This window comes from Notamacropus eugenii, chromosome 2 (genome assembly GCF_028372415.1).
Source record: "Notamacropus eugenii isolate mMacEug1 chromosome 2, mMacEug1.pri_v2, whole genome shotgun sequence".
Taxonomy (NCBI): Eukaryota; Metazoa; Chordata; class Mammalia; order Diprotodontia; family Macropodidae; genus Notamacropus; species Notamacropus eugenii.
Genome location: NC_092873.1, coordinates 79,421,886 through 79,444,386, shown reverse-complemented (window position 1 = coordinate 79,444,386; position 22,501 = coordinate 79,421,886). Strand labels below are relative to the sequence as shown.

The following is a 22,501-nucleotide window of genomic DNA, read 5'->3' as shown; positions in this document are numbered from 1 at the left end:
CGGTCCTGTGAGATGCTGACTACAAGTACTTATCGCCATATTACAAAGGAAGGGAACTCACACAAGATGGCTACATGACTTGTCCACATTCATATGCTAGGAACATAGGGTCATGGGTTTCATGCTAGAAAGGACTTCAAAGGCTGTCCAATCCAAGCATCTCATTTCATGAGGAAACTGAGGTCCAGGGAGGTTAAGTGACTTGCCCAAGATCACACAGGAAATAGGTGTAAGGGTAGGAAATGAACCCAGGCTTCTTTCTACTGCCCTATGTGGCCTCCTTAAATCTTAGGTGTCAGATCAAGGATTCAAACCAGTTCTCCAGATTTTGGTTGCACTGCACATACCACGCAGTCTTCTACCTCTCCTAGACCTTCATTTCCTCAATTAAATGCCCACCTCTAGTATATTCACTCTCTCTTTCTCTTTCTCTCTCAAATGATCAAGAGGAATAATCAAACATGCTCCTATCTCTCATTTCTTAAAGAAGGCTTCATTTAAAGCCCTCCCCCATATTCATTTGCTTCTTCTGCCTATTACACTCCTTTCATGGGTGCTATCTTTACTTTCTGGCCTCTCGTTCCCTTATCATCTGCCTTAGACCTCACTGATGCCCGTACACTTCTACTGGCACATCTCTCTTAGAAATTAACAATGACCTCCTTCTTGCCAAGTCTAATGGCCCTCTCTAGGTCCTTTTGCTCCTGGACCTCTATGTGGCATGCAGCATTGTTGGCCATCCCATCTTGAGAATGTCCCCTCCCTTGGCAGGGTTCTGGTTAGTACCTAACTCTAGACTTGGTTTTCTTAGCTCTCTATATTACTCTATTATTGAAAAGGTGGGATAGCCACATTCTGTGACTGGAGCGCTGAACTTGTAATCAGGAAGGTCTGAGTTCAAATTTCACTTTGGATACTTTGCCACATCGCCTAACCTCTCTGAGCCTTAATTTTCTCAAATACAAAATAAGATAATACCACCAGTATTACCTACTTCCAGAAGAGCTATTGTAAGGTTTAAATGGGACGATGGATATAAAGCACTTTGCAAACCTTCAAGTCAGTCAGTCAACATACAATTAAGAGCCAACTATGTTCCAGGCACTGTGCTAAGCACTGGGGATGCAAAGAGACAAAGACAGTCCCTGTCCTCAAGGAGCTTCCAATCTAATGGGAGAGACAACCAGCAAATAAATATGTACAAAAAAGGGTAAATAAGAAATAATTAAGAGAGGAAAGGTCCAGAAATAAGAGGGGTTGAGCAAGGCTTCCTGCAGAAGATGGGATTTTAGTTGGGGTTTAAAGGAAGTCAGTTTAAAGGTGGAGATTAAGAGGGTGAGCATTCTAGGTATGAGGGACGGTCAAAGAAAATGCCAGGAGCCATCAGATGGAGTGCCTTGCGTGTGGAACATCCAGGAGGCCAATGTTACTGGAGTAAAGAGTATGTGTCATGAAGTAAGGTGTAAGCAGTACATAAATGTTATCTACTGTTTTTACTACTAGCTTGTCCTATTCCTCCCACGTCATAACCATATGTGCCCTCTAATCCTATCCCTTCTAGGCCTCTGTTCTTCTCCAGTTACTAACTATGGAGAGTTTATCTACTACTGTGGATCCAGTTATCACCATTATATCAATAACTCTTACATCTCTAGACCTAATCTTACCATTAGTATGGTTCCCTTTTCCAGTTGCCTAAAGGACTCCTCCACTCAAATGTTCCATTCTCATATAAAATTAAATAAGTCCTAAAATAAAACTTACCACTGCAGTCTTTCTCGATTTCCCAATTTCAGTAACTCTGTCTCTCTGGTTAGAAAACTTCAGGGTCATCTTTAAGTCTTTTCTTCCACTTATACAATGTCACCAAATTTTATCATATCTACAAAATTTCTCTTTTTAAAAATGTTTTTCCCTATCAATTTCCATTGCCACCACTTAAATCCAAAATCTTACTATCTTATGCCTAAACCAATACAACCGTCCCAAACCCAAGTCCTATTCTGGAACTTATTCCCACTCTCCCTTCCTTTCTAATCCTATCCTGTATAAGGTTGCTGACTAATCTTCCTAAAACACAACTTCCTAGTCTTAGAACTTTAGAGTTGGAAGGATCCTCTGTGGCCATCTAATCCAACCCAAACTCAAAAGGAGTGGTCACCAACAAATGGTCCTCCAAACTCTATATAAAGATCACCAGGGAAGCATGTACCTCCTCCCTCTGAATGCAGCTAATTTAATTATGGGATAGTTCTAATGTTAGAAGTTTTCCCTGACATAAAGCATAGATTTGCCTCTTTGCAGTTTCTATCCATAGCTCCTGCTCTAGTCCTCTGGGGCCCAATAGAACAAATCTCATCCCATCTCACTTCATGTCCCTTCATGTCATCACATCCCTTTCTTGCTTAAGAGGCCACTCCCAGCCCCTTACAACATCCAGTATGACCTCTCAAGTCCAAACTGCTTAGCCTGGAATTCAAGGCCTTCTAATTCTAGATGAACAATCTCAACTATCCAGTATGAAGTATCTGTTCCAAATTAGTCTCTTCATGTTTCTGTACACAAACCAAGGTAATTCCCATTTCTACTTCTACATATGCTATTTTCACAAGCTAGATTGCCTTATATTCAGTCAAATGTACTTATTCAGTACCTACTGGAAGACTGTAAGCCTTACCTGACTATTCTAGCATCAAGGAATTTTGCCCTTCTCTGACTCCTATTATACTCAGAATCAGGACCATACAATTTAGCATTTAATTTTAATGTTCTTTAGCTTTGTCTCTTCAAGTATATTATAAGTTCTTAAGGGATGGTTCCTTTCCTACCACCTTCAAAAATATATTCAAGTCTCTTTCATCTTTTAAAAACTTTCATTAAGCCCTACCATGCTTCAAGCTACCATGCAACATTTCTCTACCCTTTATCAGCCAAACTCCTAAAAAAAAAGCTTTTTTTATCTATATTTGTTGCTTTCAATTCCTTTCACTTAATTCTTTCTGCAATGTGGCTTCTGAACATTCAAACTACTCTCAGCAAAGTTATCAATGATCTCTTCTAATTACCAAATCTAATGTTTCTTTCTCAGTCCACATCCTTCATCTTTCAACTGAATTTGACACTGTTGACCACTCCTCACCCAATACTCTGTCCTTTTTGGCGGCTTTTTAACCCTACTCTCTCCTGATTCTCTTCCTGTGATCTGATAACTTCTTTTCAGTGTTCTTGGCTGGCTCATCATTCATAATATATGCATCCTAATTGCGAATGTTTCCCAAAGTTCTGTTCTAGGTTCTCTTTTCTTCTCCCCCTATATCACAGGTATTTCACCTGGATTCCATGAACTTGTCATTTTAATATTTTGATAGCTATTTCCATATAATTGGTTTTCTATGAGTTTCATTTCGTCCACTTAAGAAACTATTATTCTGAGGAGTCCAAAAGCTTCACCAGACTACCAAGGGGTCTGACCACAACACAAAGAAGGAGCTAAAAACACCTTCTCTCCAAGACTCTTTCTCCTGATAACCTCAACAATTCCCATGTGTTTAACTATCATCTCTCTGTAGATGACTCGGATACATCTGACCTATCTTCACTGAGCTTCAGTCCCACATCACAAAATGTATAGAAGGACATTTGAAACAATATGTCCCAGAGGAAACTCAAGATGTCTAAAATTAAACTCATTTTCTTTTCCCCAAAACCTTCCCTTCTTCCAAACTTCCAGGGTCAAGGGCACCACTATGCCAAGTTCATAGCCTCAGTACTATCCTGTACCCCTCACTCTATCTAACCCCATCATTTCTATTTCCATGATATGTCTTCCATCACACTCCTTTCCATTGAACTATCAAATTATCAAGGCCTTCATTCTCTCTTTTTTTTTTTTTGTTGGAGGGGGGTGATGAGGCAATCAGGGTTAAGTGATTTTCCCAAGGTCACACAGCTAGTAAGTGTTAAGTGTCTAAGGATGGATTTGAACTCAGGTCCTCCTGACTCCAAGACCAGTGCTCTATTGACTGCACCCCTCATTCTCTTTCACCTAGAGTATTCCAATAGTCTCCTAACTGGCCTCCCTCTCACAAGTCTCTTACCATTCCAAGCAACATCCTACATAACATCCTGTCAAAATAATAGTTCTTAATCCTAGGTCTGACCATGTTACTCCAACATTCAATCAATTCTGATGGCTTCCTACTGCCCCTAGGATTAAAAAACAAAAGCCCACCCCCCTCTGGTTAGCTCTTAAAGCCCTCCACGACCTGGTCCAACCTACCTTTCAGCCTCACTGGACCTCCGTACTCTGCAATCCAGCCACAATGGCCTTCTCTTATACATGACAGGCCATCTCTCATCTCTATGCCTCTGCACTGCCTTGCTCCACACCCGGGGTTCTCCGCACTTTACCTCAGCTCCAGAGTATTTCTTCTATTAAGATGTAGCTCAAACACCACCTGCTACAAGAAGCCTTTTCTGATACCTCCAATTACTAGTGTTTTTCTCCTAACTCACACTGATACTTTGTATCTACTTTGTTTCTATTCTGTATTTATATTTGTGCTGTATACATATAAACAGATACACACACAGATATGTAAAACTTGTCTCCTCCATTAGGATGTAAGCCTCCTTGTGTAGGAGACTCAATCTTTTTCCTTGAATTCCCAGGAGGTTTCTATCTTTGTCCTTGCAATTTCAGTTCCTGGCACACAGTAGGTACTTTAAAAATGTTTGACTAATTGATTTAGAGCAGGGACTATTCCATGCTCCTACAGAGCAGGTCACACAAGCAACTAAGAAGGGAGGTAAAGAAGATAGAAATCAAGAAAAACAGGGAGAAATGTTAATGATACTGCAGGGACAGGTCACGGAAGAGACAACAGAATCAAATATAAATAATCTTTTTGCTCACCATCCCTACCACCCCTTCCCTCATTAGTGCAGATCTCCCCTTTGACTCTTCACCTGGCCTCCTCACCTTCTTGGGGGAAAAGACACCCACAGTTCCCCCATCCTCTCGTACAGCCACACCCATCTCTGCCAGCAATGCTTCTCTGTGGGTAAGGAAAAGAGATGCTCAGATTGCTTCCCTTTTGCTTCCCATGCTGCTTCTTCTCCACAGGGATAAATAACCCAACCCCTTTCTTCCCATTCTGGATACCTAGGTATCCACAGACCTCACAGGCCCATACCTCTCCATTCGCAGGGCTTCCGTCTTACGAAGTTTCTCTTCCCATGTTTCGTTCAGCTCTGCAATGATCTTTTCTGTCTCCTGGATCCGTAAGAGACAATGGATCAGCACATCCCCTGACAAGCATCTCTCATGGAGATCTCTCAAGCACACAAAGCCCCAACTCACTCCCACTGCGGTACTCTCAGCTCCCTCTCCCACCAGTTAATGGAATCCTAGGTTTCTCACCTGTAGTCTCTCCATAGCTTCCTCAGGCCCAATATGGGGCTCAGCATTAGAAGAGAAGGATGACTCCAGCTCCCCATTGTGAACTGGAGGACCTAACGGTGAGTCTGGGACAGGTGGGGATGACAGAGCAGGCAAGCCAGTCCCACAGCTTCCCTCCTCCAGCTTTGTAACTGCGACAGAGAGAGAGGCCAAAGAGAATGAGTCTGAAAAGACATCTAGAACCATGGAATCTTACAGAGTTAAAAGGGAATTGAGAAATCATCCAGTCCAAAGCAAGAATCCTTCCTACAGCTGTTCATCAACAATTCAGCACACGAAGCTCCTAAGCTTAAGTGCTTATACTACACAAAAGGGACGATACACAGAATCCCTGGCCTCAAAGAGCCTCTGTTTTACTGGGAAGATACAAGTCCAAATATAAATGAATACAAAGTAATTTGAGGAAAGGAAGAATGAGGCAAGGCTTCAGGTTAATGGCCTCTGAGCTGGACAACAAAGATTCTGAGGAAGTGGGAGGTGAGCATTCTAGGCTTAGGAGATGGTTTGCAACAAGGCATAAAAATAGGAAATGGCATGTTAAATTCAGGGAATAGCCAGAGACATTTTATTGTCTAAAATTAGACAATATTAAACAGTAATATGAAATATCAAATCTGGAACAGGCTGGTATCAAGTTATGGGGGACTTTAAATGCAGGCTGAGATGTTTATACTGCATCCTAATAAAACACTTAAAATTGTTTTTAACAGGAGGGTAACATGGCCAGATCTACAACTCAAGATTATTATTGTAATTTTGTGGAGGATAAATTGAAGAGTCAAGAGAGAAGAAGAAGAGAAACTAATTAGGTGGTTATTTTAATAGTTCAGGTAAGATGGGATGAAGGCCTGAGGGTCTGAACTAGAGTGATAACTGTGTTGAAAGAAGGAAAGGGATAGAATAAGGGGAAGTAATATCACTAACCCTTGGCAACTAATAAAATATAAAAATGAGGGATGTCTCCAAATAAGAAAGACGGTAATGTATGTCCTCAAAGAAATAGCGAAGTTTGGTATAGGGGAAGACTGGTGGGTAGGGAGAAGAAATTTTATTCTTCCAGTCCCACCTGAGTATCTTCAAGAACAGGAAGCTCACTGATGGCCTCATTAAGTAGTTCAATCCATCTACTTGTTAGAAATTTTTTTTTATATACTGAGCCTAAATTTTCTCTCTTGTTAATATTCATTCACACATTGGTTCTGCCCTCTAAATCAACAGGGAATAAACTTACTGTCCCTGCTCCATGGCTGTCTTTCATGTTCTCTAAGGGCAGAGATGGAAATGATTATGGAAATTAGGTGGCACAGTACATAGGGTAGTGGACCTATAGTCAGGAAGACCTGAGTTCAAATCCTGTCTCTGACTTAGCTATGTAATTTTGCTTCAGTTTTCCCCTGTATAAAATGGGCACAGTCAGGAAGATTTAAATGAGATAATAATTGTAAGGTGCTCTGCAAACCTTAAAGATCTTTGCAAATACTGGCTGTTACCATTATCATTAATATTGTGGCTTGTGTAAAGAACAAGACGATTATGTATCCCCCTTACTCTTTTCTTCTGGACATGCTTCAATTTATCAACATCCCTTTAAAAATGACTCAAAATAGAACACATTAGACAGGTGATCTGACCAGTACAGAATATATTATGGTTATAGCCTTCCTATGACCTGGACTCTACACACTTTTGAAAATTTCCAGATCTTTCTCTTAACAACTGCTACCAAGCCAGGTTTCTGTACTTATAAAGGTGACTTTTAAAACTTAACTATAGGAATTTCTATTTATCCCTATAATTTGCTGGTTTGGTCCCAGAATTTTGTTCTATCAAGATAATTCTGAATCCTGATTCTTTCCATGGTATTAAGCTATGAACTTTGTGACATTTACAAGTTTTATGAGCATCTATCCTAGGTATTCATTATGTAAGTAATAAGCACCTAATAATAAATATTTGTTGAATTGAATTCATCCAAAACATTAACAATATTAAGGAGCACCCTGACCACATACAGGAATCTATGGTAGATAAAGGATGGAACCCCAGCTCCCAACCTCCCAGTCCCCTATACCTCCCAGAGCAGAGGCTGAGAGCCCCTGGGCCAGCAGCAGGTCTCGGAGCCGGGCTACCTCCTCCTGTAGCTCTCTGATCAGCCGGGCATTGGGGTCCTCATTGATAACTGCATTACAGCGGATCTGCTTGGTGCGGTCTGCATATCTGGGGCAGGGAGGGAGGGTCAGGGTGACCTAGACTTCAGCCAGCTCCCTTTTATTGGTCTGTTTGTCTGTCTGCATCTCCATCTCTTCCATTCAATCAACATGTCTAAAGGTGTAGCAGGAGCACTACAGAGCCCTTAAATCTGGGTCCTAAGCAACTATTCCCTAAGTCCCTGGCTTCCCCTGCCTGTCCATCTGATGCCTTCAGTGTCCCAGAGTCCCAACCTGAGGGTGCTGAGTGTCTCTTCATAGTTGATATCTGCAGGGCTTAAAGCTGCAATCATTGCTGTGCGTGAATTTCCTCCTGGGAATAAAGGAGAGGAACCATTGACCTGGATTTCAACAGGGGTCAAGCTGGCTGAGGGACAGGTAGTGAACATAAGAGCCATGGTGGGGCAGGGCAATTGGAGGACGGAGAGTGGGAATTCAATGAAGAATTACAAAGTTAATAGTAGAGTCCTGGTGTCAATGAGAGAACTGTGAAATCCCTGTGAAGGTCCTGGGGTTAGGGAGAGGCATGGGAAGTGACTAAGTGGTTCAAGGGATAGCAATGGCATAACAGAATCCACAAAAAGGGGGAGGGTAACATAAAGAAAGGTGAGGCACAGGAGGTCTCACCTAAATTCTCCTTTAGTAGCCAGGTAAGCACAGAGTCCCTATAAGGGATGAAATCTGATTTCCGCTTCTTTGATTGCTAGGGACAAAAAGAAAGTGCAAAGAGCAATGAGATGGGAATTCTTTCACCACTATAACTCCCTCTTTCCACCAATATTGGTCTAGGTCTCACCATCTCTGCTAGGGCTGAGATCACTTTTCCTAATGTGGTAAGGGACTTATTTATATTAGCACCTTCCTGGAAGGGGAAGAGAAGAGTATGGGCAGTGAGATGACCCCTAAATCACACCTCCTACCTCCCCAACCTCCCCCACCCCCTTCGTCTTAGATCCCTACGTCTCCAGGATCCTTCTCACCTTCAGTCGCATGCCTCGGGCCCCTGAAGAATCAGCTCGTTCACTCCCAGCCAGATCCACTAAACTAATTTTACTGACCTGGATGTCAGAAAGAAGAGACAGGAAGTGATGAGTTAGGTCAGGGAAAAGAAGAAAAGAGAGAAAAGCAAGGAGGAAACATGACGGAACGACCCAGCAGAAACTCGGGCAACTACTCAGCGGATAGGGGAAAAGGATCTACAGGCATATTATTTACTTTTTCTTTTTGAAGGAAGTGGTGGAAACCAGAGGAAAGACAATCAGGATCAAAGTGACATACTCTTTCCAGTAATGTGGGAAAGGGTGTTTCCCTGCCCTGAGAGGAAAAGCGATGGGTCCTTGGTTCAAGAAAAACAAATCGTAAGGAACCCAGAAGGAGAAAGCCCCACCTTCTCTGTGTCCAGTCCTGAGAATTGGTCATGACAACGTTGGGTAAAAACAATGGTGAAGACAGCATGGGAACGGCTACTGGTCTCATTCATGTTGGTGGCAGCCACTGTCCTAAAGAAAGGGAAAAGGAGGGACTGGGGTCAAAAGATCCAGCCTAATCGGCCATAGCCCTCTTCTGGGATTCAGGTGTTTAGAGCTTCCGGCTCAGACTTCCTCCCCCTCCAGCACTATCTCCCTCAGGCTCCCAGCCCTCACCTGGCTTTATTGCCACAGTCCATTAGGTCAGCAATGTCAGCATAGGAGGTAACCGCCAGCTTGGACAGGTCCTGAACATAGGGACCCAAGATGGGATGCTCTCGTACTCGCAATCCCCCTCTGCTCTTGGGGTTCAGAAGGTCCCGTACACGCTCACAGTAGATCTCCATGTAGCTCACCTGGGGTGGAAGGTATAATGATCCATGTATGTGTTCAATTTTAACTTGCTTCTCTGTCCCACTTAACCCAGTTCTGGGTCCCCCAGGTGCTCAAGCATTTAACTCCTCCAAGGCCTTTTCTCACCTCCACAGAGTAAGACAACTGGGCATTCTGGTTCTCATTAACCCGGGAGAAGAGGTCTTCACAGAGCTGAAGAAGAGGGAAAAAGAGGAACCAAAAAAAACCCAACAACAAGGGTCAAACCTCTCCATGGTACCACCAAAAACTCCACCAAGAAAAGGAACCTAGCTCTAGAACCCAGTCCTCCCCCTCATATCTAGCTAGTTCATGTTCTCCTTCCAACCTAAGCCCAGGAGCTTAGTCCCTTGGGCCTAAGCTCTCCAATCCTCTACTATTTAGGCTCTCCCTTTACCCTGAAACCTCTCCTTCCTTCCCCAAACCAAATACTTGTATCCCTTGCTACTGATTTCCCTCAGGGACCCAGGGATCCCCCATCTCAATTCTCTCTGGTACGTCTGAGGGATGTACCTGGGGCACAATGCCTTGCTGCCCAGGCTCCTGCCGCCCCATCATGGTATAGGATTTTCCAGCACCTGTCTGCCCATAGGCAAAGATGCAGACATTATAGCCTTCGAAGGCATGAAGCAGCATCTCTTCTCCGATATCCTGATATACTTGAAGCTGAGATGCAAACTGAGGGTCCTCTGCCTGAGAAGGATCAAGAACAGGGAAGTAAGGTAGGAGGGCAAAGAAGAGATGAGAGCCAGCTGTTTCGGTCTTCAGTTTCTAAGACTCAAGTGTTTTGTCCCTCAGTCCCTATTCCCTACCCAGACAGAACCCAAGAACCACATCCCAGCTTTCCCAGGTCTTCCTCACTACCTCAAGTCCTACTCCTCACCCCTCAAATCCTCAGCTCTACCTTCCCCTGCTCCCACAAAGGATACTGTGATCTACCCTCCCATACCAAATAAGTAACCTCACCGAGGTGTGGGACCAGTAGGAATAGTCGAAGGTGAAGCTTTTGGGGGCATCCTTGCTCTGCTTGGGGTTGGTGATGGCTAACAAAAGGAAATGAGGTAAGGACAGGACTGAGCTCCAAGCTCCCAGATCCGGAACTCCTTCCCCATATAGCCTCAGCCCTTGGATCAGGGAACCAGGAACCCTCTGCCCCAGTTCACAGCTCCCATTTAAGACTCCCCAACCCCCTCTAGTCACTAGAGCTAATTTTGGCTCCCTAAGACCTGCCTTCTCACTGAGCTGCCTCCCTGATTGGGCAATGAGGGCTGCAGGCCAACATTCCTTACCCCCCCCAACCCTCCCGCCCCATGGCCCAGAGAACACACAAGGGAAAGAACTGCTCCCACCCCCACCCTGTGCTCACCTAAAACCCTCCCAGTGCCTCTAGTGGGCATGTCCAGTGTCCTCCAGCCTTCCCCCAATCCCAGAAATCCCTGTCAGTGCCCCTGGGACTCACTCACAGGTGGTGTTGCCCTGCATGCTGACCACACACTTGGCATCATGGCTGCTCTCTCGGGCGTTAAAGGGTCGTACCCTCACAGCAACCTTCACTGAGGCACCTGCCATGGCCCTAGAGACTTCTACCCCACTCAGCTGGAAAATGGAAGGGGAAGATTGTACAGGTAGTACCACTGGTGACAAGAGACTGCCATCCCACAATTTCATCCCCCCAGGGCCCCAAATATCTCCTACGTTTTCCAACCTTCCAGCCATACATGCACTTAGAAACCCACTTCCACCTCCCAACCCTGGCTCTTTCCCTCACCCTTTGTGTCCTTTCCTCTTTCCTTCCCCCCTCCAACTCCCAAGCCCGTTACCTGGTGTCCTGGCCCCAGGTTGGGGGTACTGTGTTGCCTCTGGCTGCCACTGGCCCTTGTAAGTGGGGCCCCATCCTATACTATAGGCCTGGTTGCTCCTGGGTTGAGGGGGACAAAGGGATAACACTAGGCTATAGAGAATATTGGATGGAGTCCACTGAAATCTCTAGGTTCTATCCAGGGGGCATGGCCAGGATGGCAGGAGGGTAATGGAGAAGAAAACTAAGTGCCTAATGGTCTAGGTGAGTTTTGTCCAAAGTGAAACCAACAACTTTGAAAACTATTCTAAACCTGCCAATAAAGGCTAGGGCACAGAAACCCCAGGTAAAGAATAAGCGAGGGAAAAGTTTGGGAGTGGCACTGAATGAAAAGAAGATGCAAGAAAAAATACAGTGAAGCATAAGTGACTAAGTGAATAATTAGGATGGGACATAGAGACATTAGAAGAGAAAAGAGTTCTGAGATAGATAGAAAATGGGAAACAAGAAGAAAATGAGAAAAACACAGAGAAATCTATAACAAACTCCCTACCTTGAAGAATTCTGACCCCATCTGCCTAGTCAGCTGATAATTATTTATTAATCGATACTGTGTTAAGTGATACTTTATATCCCTAAGGATATAAAGAAAGGAAAAAAACAGTTTATCATCAAGAAACTCACATTCTAATGGTGAAGACAACATGCAAACAATTATGTATACACAAGATATACCCAGTATGTATATACTGGGTAAATTGGAGGTAATCTCAGAGAGAAGGCACTAACATTAAGCCAGCATGAAAGAAACATACATAGGGATATATAAATTATACACATACAACAGCCTACTGGCCCATCTCCAAATGTAAATGTAGAAAGATAAAGGTTATGACAGAAAAGTCCTCAGGCTCTGTGGTTCAGCACCCAGAACCTAGTATCTAAACACCCTAAATTGCTTCAAGATTCTTCAAACCCACCTACCCCCAGTACCCCAGCTCTTCCTTACAAGGACAATGAGATTGGGAGGGTGGGGCCATCCTGTTTCCCTACAATTCTCTAGGGAAAGGGGATAGTGCTCTTACCAAGAAGGAGTAAAGGGAATACTAAGTTCCTGATAGGGTAAGGGGAGGGAGAAAGAGCCAATGAAAGGGAGCTTGGGTGTCCAGATACCTGGGTCCTCAAAAGAAGAAACAGCCTTACTTCACTCCCAGATCCAGGGCCCAAGCATCCAGCATCCTACAGTCTACAAGGTGTCAGGCAGGAGCCTAGGAATGTGGATGAGCTGGTGCCTACACCCTGGGAGGAGAGAGTCTGAGCCAGCCTACGCCCATACAGAACAAGGGCAGGGAGGGCATGAGAAGTTAAGTGATCCCAGGGTTTTCCTCCTGTCACCCCAGACCCCATTGACTCTATTTCTCTAGTTGGGCCTTACCTCAGGTTCTACAGGCTGGGGCTTGGGAGGTAGGGAAAAAGAAATTGAGAGATGGGGCTGTCTGGACAGTGACAGAAAGATCTCAAAGTGAGACCCAGCAATTGCCTCCGGAAGTACAGCCCTGACCTGTAACTCCCCATTAGGGAAGGGAAAAGAAGAGACAGTAGGTCGGGGTAGGGGTTGAGGACAGAGAAGGCTGAGAGCGGGGGCTCACCCTGGGAGGCTACAAGAAGGGTAGAGTGGCCTCTTGGCCGGGCACTGAGGGTAGAAAGTGGGGCTTGGGGGATGGGGGGGCTCAAAACAGCCAGTCAGTCCCAAGGCCCGAGGAGAAGAAACGCAGATTGGATTCGATAAGAGACAGAGAGCTCCCTGAAGGATGGAGACGGTGGGAGGTGCACGGGCTGCCCGCGAGGCCGGGACGGACTGCCCAGGAGAGGGGATGGGGGGAGACCGGCGGAACCCGCAGGGAAATGCCAGGGTGCCCAGCCCTGCCCTCCCAATGCCAAGGCCCCCACTTCCTCCCCTAGCCACTGGGGGCAGCCCCGGCGGGGCCGCGGCCCGCACGGGGGCGAGGGGACACCGCGGCGCCCTGAGGGTGGGTGCCCAGGCCGGCCCGGCCGCCCGGCCGGCGCACCTCGCCTCCTGCCCCGCGCTGAGTAATGCGCCAGGAATTCCGCCGAGGCCCCCATGGCGAGGCCGGCCCGGCCTGGGCCTGCTGCTCCTCGTCCGCCCGAACCTCGGGCGGACGCGGGGGTCTTCCCCGCCACGCCCGTACCCCGGGCCCGGCGCTCCTCCGGGGCCGCAGGCGCTCACCTCGGCTCCCCTCCTCCTCGTCCTCCTCGTCCCGGGATCCGCTCTCCTCGCCCGACTGCCCAGCTTAGGGCGAGGGGGCTCCGGGGCGATTTCCCCCAGGCCCCTCGCACCGGGGCCGGGGGAGGAGGCGGCGAAAGGCTGCGGGCACAGCGAGCGAGGCGGCAGCGCGGCTGCGCCCGGCCGCGGCGGCTGCAGCGAGCTAGCCAGCCAGCGAGCGCCCGGGGCGGGGGGCGGGGGGGGGGGGCAGGGGGCGGGCTCCGCGCGCACGCACACGCGCGATCACGCCGGGGCGGGCAGACTGGACTGGCTACTCCTCTTGTTAAAAGGGCGATGCGCCCCGCAGCGGAGATCCGACCTGCGGAGCGCTACGAGAGGCTGGGCAGGGTGCCCCGGCTCCACCGGAGAGGAAGGGAGGGAAGTGGGGCATCCCTGTCCCCACCCTTCGGGGCGCCACCTGGCGGGGCCTTCCTCGCCGTCCATGCCAAGCTTGCCCGTCTGCGGCTGTTTCGGGTGCTGACGCCGCCACCTGCCAACCTCTCAGCCTGCTGGCTGTGAGACCTCTCCACGCTCCCTTCTCCGTGTCTGCGGCTCGATCTCAGGCTACGCCAGTTACTCCCTGCCCACCAGTGACGGGCTCCCTCTGCCTACGGTCATAACCCTCATTTCCGTAGCATCTCAACGTTTACCAAATGCTTTCCTCGTGACGTTTCGGGGAGGCAGGTAGTTAGTGGAAGTATGAACAATGCAGGGGAGATTTCTTCACAATTCTCCCGCTGACCCTTCTGCCCCCTCCCCGCTCCTTTGTTAATCTTCATGGTCCCTAACCAATTCCACGGTTCGCTGTTAGTTATCGACCATCGTTCCCGCGTCCATCTCTACACATCCGAATTGTCCCCCGCACTCCTAGCACAAACCCAGCTTCCCCTGTCTGTTTCTACCTCCAACTGGTCTTTCTGTCCACCCTTAACTTTCCCTAACTGCTCCTTTACCATTCACCTAGTACATTCATCAGTCTTTGTCTCTGATTTTAGGTGGCACTCCCAAATTCTGTACCAGCACCTGTACCCTAAATGCCTAGATTTTGACACTACCTTTCCCCATCCTTTTACCTGGCTTCCCTCTGATTATCCCCAATTGCCAATTTAATGCATTCTGCAACCTGTCATTTACTACGTTTATACCTGTGACTCTAACGGCTACCTTCACTTGTACCCCTAATTCTTGCCCTACCCACCTCCTCCCCCACAGGACACATTCAGATCTTGTGACCCCACAGCCCAGCCCAGCAACCTGCACAATCCTTTACCGTAGGGAAGAGGATGGAGACCTTCCTTTGACCATACTGTCCATCTCCTACTTCACATGTCCCCTGAAGTTACAAGGGCCTGGACTGGACGATTCTGCCTCAAAGGGACTTCCTTCTGTTGCTGTGTTAGGTAAGAAGAGAGGCTACACCTTCTGACTGAACCTTTCATCTCCTACTGATGGTGTCCCCTGAGGGAAGGCCTCTAGACTAGGCCACCAAAGCAAATTCCATCTTCTGCTGTACCTTTTCCTTGATGGAAGAGAAAGAAAAAAGTCTCTGGGGAGTAGGATTTCCTTCCCCTGCCACGCAGTTTTCTACCGAATCTCCAGCTTTTGGAGGGAAGAGGAACAGTAAAATAGAGCCTCACATCTAACTTATCTGCCTTCTGTCTCATACACCACTTGTCTTCAACCCACTTTCTAATCTCTTCTGAAAAAAATTAACATTCTCACATCTGGTCATACCCCACACATTTCAATGATTCGGAACCGTAAGTAAGTCATCATTCAAACTCTATTCCCGTGCCCCATCACCCAGTTCTGTATAACCATCCCCCTCAACTTCACCCCAAAGTTCCAATGAAATACCACCTACTCCTTCTTCTATGCTCTCTGGAATGCCTGTTCCATTGGTAATACGCTTCTCTTTATCCTAAATTTTTTACTTTCTCCCTCCCAATCTTCTACCTATTACTGAAATCTGACTCCCCACTGAGGACACAGTCTCCTTGGCTACCCTTTCCAGTGCTGGCTGCACCTTCTTTCATTCCCCTTAGCTCCATAGTTGAGGCAGGTGAGTTGGAATATTCCTTGCTCCACATTGCCACTTCTGGGTCCCACCCCTAACTCCATCATCCAGTAACTTCCCCTTCTTTTGAGGGGAGTTCATAACTACTGTGCAATAAAAATTCTGATAGCTGTTATCTACAGTCTTCCAGGCTACTCGCCTTCTTTCCTTAATGAGTTTGATACCTGGTTCACAATTTTTCTCTCCTCCCCAACTCCTGCTCTCATACTTGGGGATTTCAACATATATATTGACTCTCCCTCAAACACCTTGACTACTCAGTTCCTCAACCTACTCACTTCCTATGACCTGCTCTATCACCCCACTTCAACTATACACAAAGATGGCCATATTCTTGATCTTGCCATCACCTTCATGTTTAAGAATTTCCAAATTCCTTTATCTGATTATAATCTTTTAGCTTTTTATCTTTCCTGACTTCCCTTACCAGGCTCTGTTCTTTGTCCACACCATGACCCTTGACTCCTCGATTTTCTTCTAGGCCATCACCCCTGCACTAGCCACTATTTCCATTTCCCCGACTTTGACTCCTTGGGGAACCAGCTAAACTCTACACTACTCTCTTGTGAGTCTGTAGCCCTCTTATGATATATCACTGATTGCACCCTGCTAAGCCTCAGCCTTGGATGACTCCCATTCTCTTTTGCCTTTATTCCTACACATGTGATGATAAATGAAGGTGGAGAAAAATCACACAGTCATTCTGACTAGGTTAGTAAAAATGTATGTTATCCAACCTCAACTGGGCTCTCAGTGCTGCTACTATACCTCCCTTATCAATTCACTATCCCACTCTCCACAGAGGCTCTTCTAATCCTTTTCATCTCTCCTAACACCTCCCATGGCTCCCCCTCCCCTCCTTAGACAAGAAGTTTGCCTCATATTTTACAGAAAAAAAAATTAAAGCCATAAGCTCCCTCTTCTCCCCTCTTCTTCATTTCATATCATTCAAATGCTTTCTGCCACTTGCTCCTCCACCCCATGTAACCTGTCTACATGTACATGTCATCCTATTCCATCCCACCTTCTCCAATAGATTGCATCCCCACACTGTCACTTATTTTCAGTCTCTCCCTGTCTACTGGCTCCTTCCTTACTACCTACAAACTGCCCATTTCTCCTTCATTCAAAAAACTGTCACTTGATCCTTTGGTCCCTAATTACTATCTTCCTGTCTTTTGTTTCTAAACTCCTGAAAAAGGTTCTCTGCAATAAATGCTCCACTTTCTCTCTTCTCCCTCTCTTCTTACTCCCTTACAATCTGACTTTGGACTTCAAATTGCTCCCTCCAAATTTACCAATGATCTCTTAACAGCCAAATCGAATGGCATGTTCTCAATTCTCATTCTTCTTGATCTCTTATAATTCTCTTTTCTTTGGGTTTTTGAGACACTGCTCTTTCCAAACTATTCCTTCTCAGGCTCCTTTGCTGCATCTTCATCCAGATCATTCCCTGGAACTGTTGGTGTCCCACAAGGTTCTGTCTTGGACCTCTACTCTGCTCCTTCTATATTTCTTCACTTGGTGATCTCATCAGTTCCCATGGATTTAATTACCATCTCTTAACATTTAATTCTCATCTCTTCCTATCCCACCCTAATGTCTCTGGTGACTTCCAGTCTCATGCTTCAATGTCTTTCAGAACTGGAAATCCAGTAGACATCTTAAACTCAACATGAACAAAACAGAACTCATTATCTTTCCCCTAAACACTTCTCCTCTCCTAACTTCTCTATTACTTTGGGCAATACCATCCTTTTGGCTCACAACCTAAGTGTGATCCTCAACTCCTCCCTATCTCTCAATCCCTATATCCAATATGCTACTAAGACCTGTTGATTTCATTTTTGCAGCATCTCTGAATACTCCTCCTTCTCTCCTCTGACACTGTCACCCACTCTAGTGCAGGCCTTCATCACCTCATCCTGGACTATTGTAATAATAACATGCTAGTGGATCTACCTGCCTCAAGTTTCTCCTCACTCCAATCCATTCTCCATTCGGCCACTTGAATGGTTTTCCTAAAGTGAAGGTCTGACCATGTCACCTCCCCCCTTAATAAACTTCAGTGGCTCCTTATCATCTCAAGATCAAATATAAAATATAAATATCAAATATCAAATATCTGACATTCAAAGCCTTTCATAACCTGCCTCCTCCTATCTTTTCAGTCTTCTTACACCTTACTCCTGGACACATACTCTCTGATCCAGTGACACTGACCTCCTAGATGTTTCATGAAGGAAAAAAAAAACAGTCTATCTCTCAGTTCCAGGCAGTTTTTCTTTTCATACTTCCCCATGCCTGGAATGTAATCTCTCTTCATCTCTGCTCACTGGCTTCCTTTAAATCCTAACTAAAGCAGCATCCTCTACAGGAAGCCTTTTCTAACCCCTCTTAATTCTAGTGCCTTCCCTCTTTTAATCACTTCATTTTATTCTATATATAATTATATATATATAATTATATATATATATATAATTTGTAATTTCATGAGGGCAATGATTAACTGTCTTTTGCTTCTTTTTTGCATCCCCAATGCTTAGCACTTAAGAAATGCTTATTAGGGGGGAGGAGCCAAGATGGCAGAGTAGAAAGATACACATATGCTAGCTCCTACCCCACAGCCCATAAAATAACCTGTAAAGAAGAAATCCCAACAAATTCTGGAGCAGCAGAAGCCACAGAAAAATGGAGTGGAGGAGATTTCTGTTCCAGAGAGACCTGAAAAACTGACACAAAAGGTCTGTCACACACCAGACCCGGAGCAGAGCCCAGCCCTGCCTTGGCCGCACAGCACCGAGAGGAGCAGATCCGAGCAGGCTTCAGGGACAGAATCTCCAGCATCAGCCCAGGTCCCTCCACCCACAGGCACCAAAGGTCAGTGAGAGGGTCTTTTCAGCTTGCCGAGAGGGGAGCGGGGTGTCTCCATAACTCAGGCCCCCTCGGGAGGCAGCAGCGGAGGCAGCAGCAGATAGGGGCTCCCAAAGCAGGCAAGAGCTCAGATCCATTGTTGAAGGTCTCCACATAAACCCCATGAGGGAACTGAGCCCTGTGTGGCGGCCCTGCCCCAACCTGAGCACCAGATCTTAATCTCACACTGAATAGCAGCCCTGCCCATGCCAAAAGCCCTGAGGCTGGGAAGCAGCATTTGAATCTCAGCCCCTAAGTTCTAGCTGGGCGGAGTGGGAGGCGAGGTGGGTGTGGAGAGGAAACTCAGAAGTCAAGTAACTAGCTGGGAAAATGCCCAGAAAAGGGGGGAAAAAAAAAGAACATAGAAGGTTACTTTCTTGGTGAACAGATGAAGATGAGGAAGAACAATGCTTACCATCAGGGAAAGACATAGAAGTCAAGGCTTCTGTATCCCAAACATCCAAAATAAATATTCAATGGGCTCAGGCCATGGAAGAGCTCAAAAAGGATTTTGAAAATCAAGTTAGAGAAGTGGAGGAAAAACTGGGAAGAGAAATGAGAAAGATGCATGAAAAGCCGGTCAACACCTTGCTAAAGGAGACCCAAAAAAATGCTGAAGAAAATAACACCTTGAAAAATAGGCTAACTCAATTGGCAAAAGAGATTCAAAAAGCCAATGAGGAGAAGAATGCTTTCAAAAGCAGAATTAGCCAAATGGAAAAGGAGGTTCAAAAGCTCACTGAAGAAAATAGTTCTTTCAAAATTAGAATGGAACAGATGGAGGCTAATGACTTTATGAGAAACCAAGAAATCACAAAACAAAACCAAAAGAATGAAAAAATGGAAGATAATGTAAAATATCTCATTGGAAAAACAACTGACCTGGAAAATAGATCCAGGAGAGACAATTTAAAAATTATGGGACTACCTGAAAGCCATGATCAAAAGAAGAGCTTAGACATCATCTTTCATGAAATTATCAAGGAAAACTGCCCTGATATTCTAGAACCAGAGGACAAAATAAGTATTCAAGGAATGCACCAATCACCACCTGAAAGAGATCCAAAAAGAGAAACTCCTAGGAATGTTGTGGCCAAATTCCAGAGTTCCCTGGTCAAGGAGAGAATATTGCAAGCAACTAGAAAGAAGCAATTCAAGTGTTGTGGAAATAAAATCAGGATAACACAAGATCTAGCAGCTTCTACATTAAGGGATCATAGGGCATGGAATATGATATTCCAGAAGTCAAAGGAAGTAGGACTAAAACCAAGAATCACCTACCCAGCAAAACTGAGTATAATACTTCAGGGGAAAAAATGGTCTTTCAATGAAATAGAGGACTTTCAAGCATTCTTGATGAAAAGACCAAAGCTGTAAAGAAAATTTGACTTTCAAACACAAGAATGAAGAGAAGCATGAAAAGGTAAACAGCAAAGAGAAGTCATAAGGGACTTACTCAAGTTAAACTGTTTACATTCCTGCATGGAAAGACAATATTTGTAACTCTTGAAACTTTTCAGTATCTGGGCAGTTGGTGGGATTACACACACATGCGCACACACACACACACACACACACACAGAGCACAGAGTGAATTGAATAGGATGGGATCATATCTTTAAAAAAAATGAAATTAAGGGGTGAGAGAGAAATATATTGGGAGGAGAAAGGGAGAAATGGAATGGGGCAAATTATCTCTCATAAAAGAGGCAAGCAAAAGACTTTTTAGTGAAGGGAAAAAGAGGGGAGGTGAGAGAAAAACATGAAGTTTACTCTTATCACATTCAACTAAGGAAGGAATGAAATGCACACTCATTTTGGTATGAAAACCTATCTTACAATACAGGAAAGTGGAGGAGAAGGGGATAAGCAGGGTGGGGGGGATGATGGAAGGGAGGGCAATGGGAGGAGGGAGCAATTTGAAGTCAACACTCTTGGGGAGGGACAGCATTAAAAGAGAGAATAGAAGCAATGGAGGGCAGGATAGGATGGAGAGAATTATAGTTAGTCTTACACAACACGACTATTATGGAAGTCATTTGCAAAACTACACAGATATGGCCTATATTGAATTGCTTGCCTTCCCAAAGGGAATGGGTGGGGAGGGAGGGATGAAGAGAAGTTGGAGCTCAAACTCAAAGTTTTAGGAACAACTGTTGAGTACTATTCTTGCTACTAGGAAATAAGAAATACAGGTAATGGGGTATAGAAAGTTATCTGGCCCTACAGGACAAAAGAGAAGATGGGGACAAGGGAAGGGAGGGCTGATAGAAGAGAGGGCAGATTGGTGATAGGGGCAATTAGAATGCTCGGTGTTTTGGGGTGGGGGAGGGGACAAATGGGGAGAAAATTTGGAACCCAAAATTTTGTGAAAATGAATGTTAAAAGTGAAATAGGTAAATTTTAAAAAAAGAAAAAAGAAATACTTATTAACTGACCCCTATTCTATTCTAGGAAATCAGATATAAGGTACTTAGGTGAAGGTACTTTCTTATATGAATAATTTGGTTGTTGAAAGGGACAGATCATTTTTGTGTATGAAGAATTAATAAAATCCACTTTGAATGTATATGTTGTCCAATGTGTTTATATGAAGAAATACAATTTCTCAGATAAAATGTGGAAGAGAGAGACACACTATTAGGAAGACCAGATAGAAAACTGCCCATCAGATCAATGTACTGAGAAGACCTGGTTCAAGGCAGAGAAATGATGAAGGTTACAGTTCCTTGTAGTCCATTTGTAAGTGATTGTTTTAGAGCTGAGTAGAATATAATTGACGGGTAGGAAATCAAATAACCAGAGCCTGAGGAGATGGACTGTTAGGTTTATACCTGAAAGAAAAGTGAATTTTGTGAGGATTTATTTCATCATAAGGGAAGATGAGTCACTGACCACCAGGAAGCTCTGACTAGAGAGTAAATAGTTGGGGAAAATAATTGAGAAAAAGCCACTTGTGAAAGACCTCAATGTGAAGATGTTAACAAGACAATCAAATGATGGGAAAATTTCAGCTACTGTGCTGGGAGCTTGCTGATTGGAAGAAATGCATTGCTTTAACAACTGAACAAAAAGGCTGGAACAGTTAGTGAGCTCTTTGGGAAAAAAAAGTCAAATGCTGATCTACTGCCTTCTAGCACCATCTACAGCTTGAAGAGGCAAAACTTCTCAAAGGTGCCTAGATCTCCCTAGATCTCCCTAGATCTTCCCTCTCTGGTTTGAGGGATAAACAGACAGTAAGACAGATTTTGCATCTCCTTTGTTATAAGAAGACATTTGGAGTTGATTTGGATAAAGCAGAATCCTGTTGAGCCAAGAACTGGAAGGGCTTTGTCTGCATTACTTGGAAAGCCAACTTGGAGAGTTTTATGGTGAGCTTTGCTTTGCTGAAAGGAAAGATTGAAAGGTGATTAGACAAAGCAGAATCTTATTGAGTGGAGTGGGTTTGTCTGAGAACCAACATGAGTTGCTTATAGTTGTCTGTCTTAAGGTAACATCTTACTACAAGAGCATAATACTTTCTCAGTGTCCTATTAAGAGTGATTGTGAGTGAAAATAGTTTGTCATAGCTTAATCAGCCCCCAGAACAGAAGAATGGATTTGAACAGCAGTAGGGCAGTAAGATGAGAAGGTTAGCAGCTAGCAAAAAAGGAAGCTTCATGTGATACAGACTGTTCTTGAAGGGACCAAGAGCATCAACAGGTGTGAGTACCCCCAAATGCACAGGCACTCATATGCCTCCTTGCTAGGGTTTTCTAAATGTCTGCCTACTTTTCCTCACCAATATTGTGCATTAATGGGAACATATGACACCATTATATAGGTGGACTGTAACTTTTTTATTATTCCTGTATCTGCTATATGTTGAGTAACTGTGATATTTTCAACATTCTTACACTAAGTAAGTGTCTGTATTTAAGAGT

The 22,501-nt window shown here is 45.0% G+C and overlaps 1 protein-coding gene across 3 annotated transcripts in view; it reads right to left on the bottom strand.

The window, feature by feature from the left end:
* The window catches only part of KIF1C (kinesin family member 1C), a 28,391-nt gene extending 14,701 nt beyond the window's left edge, over positions 1 to 13,690 (bottom strand). The window contains exons 1-16 of one of the 3 annotated variants that reach the window (XM_072641334.1): positions 13,553 to 13,690; positions 11,327 to 11,424; positions 10,966 to 11,102; positions 10,473 to 10,549; positions 10,020 to 10,199; positions 9,615 to 9,680; positions 9,312 to 9,490; positions 9,056 to 9,167; positions 8,649 to 8,726; positions 8,465 to 8,530; positions 8,296 to 8,371; positions 7,903 to 7,981; positions 7,533 to 7,678; positions 5,423 to 5,592; positions 5,196 to 5,275; positions 4,982 to 5,057 (exon numbers count right to left, since the gene is read on the bottom strand). In XM_072641334.1, coding sequence (XP_072497435.1) covers positions 4,982 to 5,057; positions 5,196 to 5,275; positions 5,423 to 5,592; positions 7,533 to 7,678; positions 7,903 to 7,981; positions 8,296 to 8,371; positions 8,465 to 8,530; positions 8,649 to 8,726; positions 9,056 to 9,167; positions 9,312 to 9,490; positions 9,615 to 9,680; positions 10,020 to 10,199; positions 10,473 to 10,549; positions 10,966 to 11,011 — 1,431 coding nt within the window. In that variant the 5' untranslated portion in view covers positions 11,012 to 11,102; positions 11,327 to 11,424; positions 13,553 to 13,690. Of the gene's footprint in view, positions 1 to 4,981; positions 5,058 to 5,195; positions 5,276 to 5,422; positions 5,593 to 7,532; positions 7,679 to 7,902; positions 7,982 to 8,295; positions 8,372 to 8,464; positions 8,531 to 8,648; positions 8,727 to 9,055; positions 9,168 to 9,311; positions 9,491 to 9,614; positions 9,681 to 10,019; positions 10,200 to 10,472; positions 10,550 to 10,965; positions 11,103 to 11,326; positions 11,425 to 12,507; positions 12,577 to 13,552 lie in introns of those variants that run through there. The other 2 variants (XM_072641332.1, XM_072641333.1) reach the window with 2 other exon arrangements.
* Between the last annotated feature and the right edge of the window lie 8,811 nt (positions 13,691 to 22,501).